This window comes from Bidens hawaiensis, unplaced genomic scaffold (assembly GCF_021521415.1).
Source record: "Bidens hawaiensis isolate Kalapana, Puna unplaced genomic scaffold, B.hawaiensis_p1.1 tig00058980_1, whole genome shotgun sequence".
NCBI lineage: Eukaryota > Viridiplantae > Streptophyta > Magnoliopsida > Asterales > Asteraceae > Bidens > Bidens hawaiensis.
The window spans coordinates 4,498-14,098 of record NW_027500625.1 but is presented as its reverse complement, the minus strand read 5'-3'; the positions used below and the strand labels follow the sequence as shown (position 1 = coordinate 14,098).

The following is a 9,601-nucleotide window of genomic DNA, read 5'->3' as shown; positions in this document are numbered from 1 at the left end:
GTCTAGTTAAATACTTGGACATATTATTATCACTAGTACATAGGTGTTTCAGTAAAAGGGCTGAACAACACCCCTTTTGTAAGCTTAAATCTCGGGAGAAACCCTTAACTCTTTCTCTCTCTCTCTCTCTGCCAGACAATTATGCACGTATCTATGCACAGGAACTTGAGTTGAAGCTACCACTTACTATTATTGCAGGCAGATCAATGGACGGTGATGCTGGTTGTTTGATGAGGTTTGGAGCTGATAATAATAATAGCTCTTCTCTGTGTCTTCCTCAGTCTCCTGTTGTCTTCAACAACACCCTATTCGTCTCCCCTCAGGATCATCATCGACACCATAACACTGCATCTGCAATGATGCTTGAAGCTGATAATAGCAACATTCATGTTAAAGCCAAAATCATGTCTCATCCTCATTACCCTCGTCTTTTATCTGCTTATCTTAATTGTCAAAAGGTATACTGTATATGTTTCTTGAAAACCCTAAATGACTGTATGTATACTTTTAGAAGAAACCCAGGAGTCACTTTCTTAAAAGATTCTAGTTTTTTTTCCTATAATCCAATATATGTATTTATCTTGAAACCTAACTTATCTTTTTGTGAGATATTCTTCAGTTAGAAGAAACCCAGAGGCTAGCTAAGCTAAGCTTGTCATTTTCTTGAAATTTTTCAAGAATTAGAGAGCGTACGTAATCCAGTATATATTTTTTATTTCTTCTTTTGGTAGGTTATCATGAAGAGAGAACATTTATAGGATGAAACCCAGAATTGGGTTTTTTTAGATTTGTGTGTGCGCGTGTGACATAATTAGTTGCTTTTAGTCATTTCTTCATATGGTATGAAAGCCATAATAATTCAAGAATGTACAAAACCCTATTTTTTTCCCACTAAAACAATTCAACTTTTCATCAAGATTAATTCAGGTACATGTGTGTAAACCAATATAATAATAATACTAAGTTGATTCTTTATCAATCATGAATAAAATCAGATAGGAGCACCACCAGAAGTGGTTGAACGACTTGAAGCAGCCTGCCGAGCATCCGTGATGTCCGCTCGGTCTGGCTCGGGTAGTTCTAGTGCCATTGTTGGACAAGATCCAGCTCTTGATCAGTTCATGGAAGCTTACTGTGAGATGCTTATTAAATATGAACAAGAACTCTCAAAACCCTTTAAGGAAGCTATGCTTTTTCTCTCAAGAATGGAGTCACAGTTCAAGGCCATCTCTGTCTCTACTTTAGATTCTGGTACACCATTTTATCTTCTGTTTGTTCTTAACTTTATATGTATCTATATATTATTTTATTATATATGTTCTATTTTCTTTTTATTGTTCTTGAATGGTTGAATATGTTGATGTGCAACTTATTATATTAATTCTTTAGGTGACATGGATCAGAACTTCAACAAGTTCCCATCGTCTCGGTTATTGTTCTTAACACACATAGGGATTAATTTTTAAAAAAATATCAAAAACAGTGCAAATTATTTGAATTAAGATCTACTTTTCTTTTATTTGAATTAAGGGAAAACTACAAACTGTAAAAGATTATTCATCTTTGTTTGGTGTAAGCATTCTTTATTTATCATATGTATGAACCATACTCTGGATTTTAATTGATTCTTCATTTTTCAGGGTGAAATAGGTTAAAACAACAATTTTAGGGGTTCATGCATGCTTTGGATTTTAATGGGTTCTTTATTTTTCCAGGGTAATTAAAATAGGCTACAACATTTTTAGGGATTCATTTTGTTAAACTTTGATTCAATAGCCATTTAAATTTTATACCAAGAAAACTATCTAAGTATAAGCTTAACTATTATTATTATTATTATTACTGTTATTGTTATTGTTATTGTTATTGTTATTATTTTTGCTATCTTCATAAAAATATGTTGGAGGTTAAATTATCTATTCATCCCTCTTTATGTATTATGTTGTATGTTGTTCGGTACTCGATTGTAAACATGTGATATCTAGTTATACACTATGATTAATGCAAAATACGCTATCATCTTTTACATAAGAATTGTAAGTTATCGCTTTGAATTATTTATCTATTTTCACTTCATGTATTCTATATATAGTGTAGATAATTAGATATACAATATCATCCAAGTATTTTAAGTTATAGCTTTAAGTTGTCTATCTATTTTCTCTTTATGTATCCTATCTATACGGTATAGGGAATTTAATTGTAAAAATGTGTTACCATACTGCCTATTTATACCATATAATGGAATACACCATGACTTTGTTAACTAAATTTCTTGTTTAATGAATTATGTAAAACTTATGTGATTTAAGGTTGCGGTGAGGGAGGCATGGACCAGAATGGTTCATCCAAAGAAGAGCTTGATGTTGAGATGAATAACAGTGTGATTGATCCCCAAGCTGAAGACCGGGAGCTGAAAGGTCAGTTGTTACGCAAGTACAGCGGCTATTTAGGAAGTCTGAAGCAGGAGTTCATGAAAAAGAGAAAGAAAGGGAAGTTACCCAAAGAAGCTCGACAACAGTTGCTTGACTGGTGGTCTCGTCATTACAAATGGCCGTATCCTTCGGTAATGTCACTTTTACTTCCATGCTTCGTTCGTTGCTATTTCAAAAGCATTGGTTGTACTGAAAAGTTTGTTTATTTGTCCTCTCAAGTGCCTCTTTAGTTTATTTGACGCGGGATCTAGTAAATCATAGTGGTAATCATTGATTGACTATGCTTCAGTTCACAAACGATATTGGTTTCCTTTCATGAACCCGTTAACCTCAGTCATTGTGTCTTCTTAAGATGTTTATTTTGATAATAAATTAACGAAAAATATGGTTCGTTAATACAGTTATTGAATTGACGATAAAATTTAATGCTTGATCTGCAAATGGAACAAAACACACCATGGAGTGTGTATTCAGTTTATGTGTTAACCTTATTCCACAATGGCCTTAACATAATAGTGAAGTTGCTAACTTTGTGGTTTTGTTATTCACAGGAAGCTCAGAAGTTGGCACTGGCCGAATCGACAGGGCTAGATCAGAAGCAGATAAACAACTGGTTCATCAACCAAAGGAAGCGACACTGGAAGCCATCCGAGGATATGCAGTTTGTGGTAATGGATGCTGCTCATCCTCACTATTTAATGGACAATATCTTTGGTAATTACCCTTTTCCCATGGACGTTTCGCTGCTCTAGATATTTTATACTATCATAAAAGCTGAACTCTAGAGATTGATGGTTGCAAGCTAGTGTGTGGCTTTTGCTGTTACCTATTTTGCTTGTTTTGATGGCTCTATATTCAAGTAGTGGTTATTATGTGATCTTTGACTTGTTTTGGTTATGTTATGCAGTGTGATGAAAATGTATTTTATTACCTGGATGGTCTTTTGATTAACATATTTATAAATAACACCTTTATTAGTTTTTGTTTCTAGATTAAGATTGATGTTTATAAATAACATGTTTGTTAATTTATGATTTCGTATCATTTGATAAGTTTTTACTTGCTTATTTATGATTTAGTTGATTTATGAGTTTTATTATCTCTAATGGGTTAAATTATATTGATATGATGCTGCAGTATTGCAATTTTTTATCGGAGCAGATGACATATAACTTATTTTACAATTGAAATTGATAGTTATAATAGTTGGTTAGCCTAAACGAATTTCTACAAAGAATAAATCAGAAAGAAACCCCTAAAAGTTATATATATTAGAAAAACAATACTTTTAGTGTGAAGACTATGAAATATAACGAACTAATGTTGTGTTTAAATATCCATGGAGTTAGTTGCAAATTTTAATAAATAAATGACTAACGGTATTAAAGAAAAGCATGTCTAGAAAAGTAGAACATTTTAAAGTACCGTTCCAAATAAAAATATATCATTTTTTTTTACTACTAAGGTTTTTTTTTTTGTTCAATATGGTTGGAGCAAGCCAACCCACCTCTGTACTTTAACAAAAACCAGGTTTGTTACCCGTGTTACATAGGGGTGGAAATAGAAAAAATGTAACATATGCGTGCATGTTATATATTTTAATGAATTGTAGGGTAATACAAAAGAAGACAAACTTAAGAAGTGCAAGAAAGATTTGTAGCCATACAAAAACTCCCTCAAATAAAATAATAAAAAATCATAACTTAAAATATAAATAAAAAAGCGAAAAAATTTTAAAAACTAAAATGTTTCACCGTCATTCTTGTTCCAAAAAAAACGACGAAAAGACACAATATCGAGAAAATAGACACAATTAAGAAAATTAACAAAAGACGCGATTATAAATAATAAAGACAACAAATCGTAAAATATAACATAATGCCGAACAACAATTAACACTATATCAACAAAAAAAGACATCAATGTCAAGAACAAAAAAATGACACAATAAATGATGAAAATTAAAAAAAAAAATACATTGATAAACAAATGATTTTTTTTCCTCCAACATTGTGTCTTTTTTTAGAAATAGAGAAACACTTTTGCTTTTTTTTTTACTTTTTTATTAATTTTTTTTAATTTTGAGTTGTGTTTTATTAGTTTTGTTGAGGTGTTCTTTTTGTTACTATATATTTTTCTCATCTTTTTTATTTTTCTCCTTTTATAGAATAATTATTGTGGTCAGAAATCCTTCTCATCATTCTCATTTTTTGAGATGATTTTTTTATTAATGGAATGATTTTTCTGTATATTTGAAAAGTCCATGTAACATTCTATAAATTTTTTAATATATTTTAAAAGTGGTTGTGAGTGAATGAGAGAGAAAAGATAATAATAAATGTATAAAAAAATATTTTTTAATATTTTAATTAAAAATGAGAGAGAAATGTATGGTGCGTTTTAGTGTAATTTTGAATTTGAATATATGGGAAGGGGTGGGAATGCTCTAACATTTAAAATGTACTCCCTCCGTCACATTTTAAATGTCATGGGACCCAAAACATACAAATTAAGAAATGTTTGATCATTTTATTTTATGAGCAGGTGTAAAATGACAATAATGTCCTTTAAGTTATTATGGCTAAATTGGAAATGAAACATCTAATATATGTAATAGTAAGGGCACAATTGGAAATTGAATTTGAAAACCAAAAGTGGAAAAATGGACATTTAAAATGGGACGGAATGAGTATTGTTTTATTATTAACTAGTTTTAAACCCCATGTAAAACACAGGATTATCTAAATAATTAAGTTACAAATAAATAAATACATAATGTATATAGAAATATGTACATCTATACTTGTATCATTATACATAAATTGATTTTATTTATATCACAAAATGATTTTTTCCAAAAAAAAAGAACATAATAAAAAAACAATTCACTTGCAAAAACATACACAAGAGCACTTCATCTATTGAAAATTTATTCTTAGTATCATATATGTATAATTGAAAAAAATATTGTTATGAACCAATTTCAAATAATACTTCTAATATAATAATAGTTTTGAGCTACATCATGAATTTTTTTTATAAGTTTGAGGGACTTCTCGACTTTGCTAATTAACAAAAAAAAGAAGGTTAACTCGTTCAATTTTGTGAATGTTTTGCTTCACTTGAGCATAATTTTGTACGACATGTTTCAATTACAACATTCTGATCACTATTTAAGCCAAAAGTCAATGCTAACACAAATGTTTCTAATTTGATAAAAGTTAAAAGCATTGATAGGCTTGGAGGTGGCATGTCGGAAGTGTTTGTCATTTTTACATAAATTTTAATAGTCATGAGAAAAATACTCAATGTGTAAAATCCTGAATCTTTTGACTATTTCCAAAAATGTCCTTAAAAATAAATTCGAACTCAATCACATTTAAAATTTTAACTTTCATTTGTTTTACATTTTCAAGTCAAAACTTTGAACCCGTAACAAGTTTGACGATAAATATATTTGTATTCTCAAAATTTTAAAAATATTTAGATTACCCTTTTTCTACCCGTAACAAATTTGAGCAAAATGCAGTTAATTTGTACCAAACGATCTATTTACCAACTTTTAACCCATAACAATCAAATTTAAGTTCCACAAAAACCGTAGCAATCCTTGATAAAAAACCCAAGAAACTAAATATGATAAAATTCATTATATTTGAAAGTGATTGGTATATACTATCCTTAAAATTTAACACATATATGTATAGTTTACTAAATTAACCAAAAAATAAATAGATAGATTTAAATAATATATTGACAAAAAGGCAAAAGACGTCATTTATGTTTGCACGGTTTTTCAGTAGACGTCCTTTGGCAAACTTAATAATAGAATACATCCTTTATATTTAAAAACTCTATCACGTTTTGTCCTTTAACCCTAACCCAGTTAAGTATTTTCGTTAAATTTGTAAATTTATAAGTATTTAGTTAATCTCCCCATCCACCATCTTCTCTCTCTCTCTAACATTCAGACCATCTTCAACCACCTATACTCTAAATCCCCAATTTTGAACCTAATAATACACACCTAAATCCTCAAATTGAGAAACTAATTAGGGGTTTGCTCCATCATAAATTCTCAATTTGAGTAACAAGGTAGGGTTTTTCTCCATTCTAAATCCCCAATTTGAATAACCCAATTAGGGTTAATACTACCTCTCACTCTCTCTGCTCCTCTCTTCACCACTAGTGGCGTCTTTTTTTTTGGCAACATAGCAACATCCCAAACAGATATGTGGTTTCGGCAGCCGCCGCCACTGTGGGGATCCGGTCGGAGGAATAGATCATATCCGGAAATTGAACCGAGTTTGAAAACACTTTTTTTGAAGCAGAATTACAGACCTTCAATGGGGTTGTGCTCTTCAAATCATCGGCTACCACCGTTGCCCTCATATCTGGGTTTCAAGTGTGTTGTCGGAAAACACCCGACGGATTCATCCTTCGGCAAAACGGTTGGGTTTAAGGAACCACCGGCGTCGTTTGTTGCAGCTACGGTAGTGCGGTGGTGGTTCTGTGTGGTAGAATGAAGGAGGCTGAGTGTGTGTTTAGGAGAGTTGAAAAAGTTTGGGATTGTTATTATTTTAATAATTTTTAAATGAAGTGGTGTTCATCTAAATATATTTATTTCTTTTTTATTTCAATTGTTAAATAAATATGTAAAATTACAATATTACCCTCATGTGCCTTGTATGTGATCAAATTTAACGAGAAAATTTAACTGGGTTATGGTCAAAGGACATAACACGATAGACTTTTTAAATATAAAGGATGTCTTTTGTCATTAAGTTTTCTAAAGGACGACTATTAAAAAACCATGAAAACATAAAGAACTAGTTTTGCCATTTTGTCTAATATATTTATAATTTATAAATTTATATGACAATGTACACAAAAACCAATAGGTAAATGGCATTTTTTTAAAATGGATCAAATTTTAATCATATATTTATAATTTAATAATTAAAAATATTAGTTCGTAAATTGAAAGCATATTAGATTTTTTTTTGTTTTTTTATAGTTTTTAACAATATACATAGTATAATACGTTAATGATAACATTTAAAATTATATTTTTTCAATATTTAACAAACACGGGTAGTTGTTGATTTTTGGATTCACCAAGTATGTTGTGAAATATATTCTAACAATGCATAGTAGCATAATATGTAAATATTTATTTTTATAAAAGTGTATAGATATAATAAATATAGAGTTTAAAGAAAAATGAATAATTCAATCATTTTATAGATATAATATAAATTGAATGTAAAAGGAAAGTGAATAATTAATTATTTATTTATGACAATATTAGTTTTGGAGGGAAAAAATTGTGAGGATTAACCCTAAACTGACACGTGTTTACAATTATTTTACTTTATTAGAATAGATAGACTAGTTTGAGACTCGTATATTACACGGGTAATTGATGAAAATTTGATTAATTAATAAAGATAAAATAAATTTTAAAACATGCTAACAAAGCATAAAACGTTCATGTGGTCTGCGATGAAACAAATTGATTCACTCATCAAAAAACCTTATGCTTTCACCTATAATAATAAATGAACAGGAATTTGTTAACTACTTACCTCTACTAATATTTATATGTTATATGAATGCAGGCCGTAGGGACGACTTAAGTTAAAATACAAGTGAGCTGGGAACTTCGAGTTATATTAAACTGAATCAGTAACAATTTCAACAAGTAATGAAAAGAAAAATAAACTGATGAATGTTTTCAAAACCTTAGGGTTTTGCTTCTTCTCTTCAATGATGTAGTGTTTCTTCATATCAGTAGCGGATTTGTTCTTGGTGGTGGGGCTGGATTGACAAGACCAGTGAGATCTTTGAGATCGCTCCATGCTGTTGTAGCCGACAACACTGTGGTTGACGACGGAGACGAGATTTAGCAGAGTAGCTCGTTAGAGGGTTTATAAATTTGGAACAGTGAAAAAGAACGGTCTTGCACGTGTAACCCGAGAACGAAGAAGGCAAATAGCAATCAGGTTCTGCAACAACGGCAATGGAGACGATCTAGTGTTCGTAATTGTGATTGTGTTGAATGAAATCAAAAGGAGTTAATATCTAGGTCGGGTAATTACCCACGCGGGATCCGAGTAAAAACCCATATATTGAAAACGAGTTAAAAATGGTGAGGATGGATGAGAGATTGACAAGTGGCATATAGTTGTATTCTTTTATTATATTAGATAGATGTTTAGTTTATTTTGTTAATTGTTTGTTTTATAAAGTCTTGTTTTAACTAACAAATCTAACTTGTGCTCTGTTAATATCTTAATTACTTAAGTTTATATTTAATTAGATTATATAGATAGTTGTTTAGTTTATTTTGTTAATAGTTTGTTTTATAAAGTAAGTGGTATATCTAATTATCTGTATAATTGTCTACCATAAAATCCTACGTGTCGCTCTCAGATTGTTTCCCCTGTTCTTTAGAGCCACCAGATTGCTTGAATTATAAATGGAAGCTTCTCATGCATTTGACCCGAATTCGCGGGTATGGGTCCCACCAAACCCGGATAGTCTTTAAATGGGTTATAATATCTCATTTATTTGTAAACCTTTTTCATAATCAAACAATAATTTTTACGAGTCATGAGTCTCACCAAACCTGGATAACCCTAATTAAACGGGTTATAATATCTCATTTATTTGTGAAATAACCTCTTAATAATCAAAGAATAATTTTCATGTGTTATGGGTCTTACCAAACCCTAATAGCCCTCATATGGGTTATAAGATCTCATTTATTGGTAAACACTTTAATCATCAAACCCTAATTTAATTTATCTTCTTTACATGTTCTACGTTGTTGGTCTATCATCTCCATCCCGGTTTACTTCTGATACCACCCACCATCGTCAACTACATCAACGTCCTCTTTTCATTATACAAATATTTATGTACATGTTTGTTCATTTAAAAAAAATCAACTTGCTCGTGTTCGTTTATGTTTGTTCGTTAAAAATCTAAAAATCCTACACATCTTAATTAAAAAAACCCAAACACTAAAAAATATAATAACAAGCTAATAAATATGTATTATAAAACAAAACTATGTTAAAAAAACAAAATAAATCATCTTAAATAGCAAAACGATTAAAAATAAGAACTTAAATAAACCCCCGTAACACGGGAAGATCAAA

General features: G+C 30.3%; 1 protein-coding gene across 1 annotated transcript; it reads left to right on the top strand.

Annotated features, from left to right (window-relative positions):
* Positions 1–206: 206 nt before the first annotated feature.
* On the top strand, positions 207–3,369 carry LOC143602471 (homeobox protein knotted-1-like LET6). The gene is made up of 4 exons (XM_077079560.1): positions 207–458; positions 996–1,251; positions 2,313–2,566; positions 2,987–3,369. Exons 1-4 carry the CDS (start codon positions 207–209, stop codon positions 3,185–3,187), a joined length of 963 nt encoding a protein of 320 aa, XP_076935675.1. The 3' UTR covers positions 3,188–3,369.
* The last annotated feature ends 6,232 nt before the right edge of the window (positions 3,370–9,601 follow it).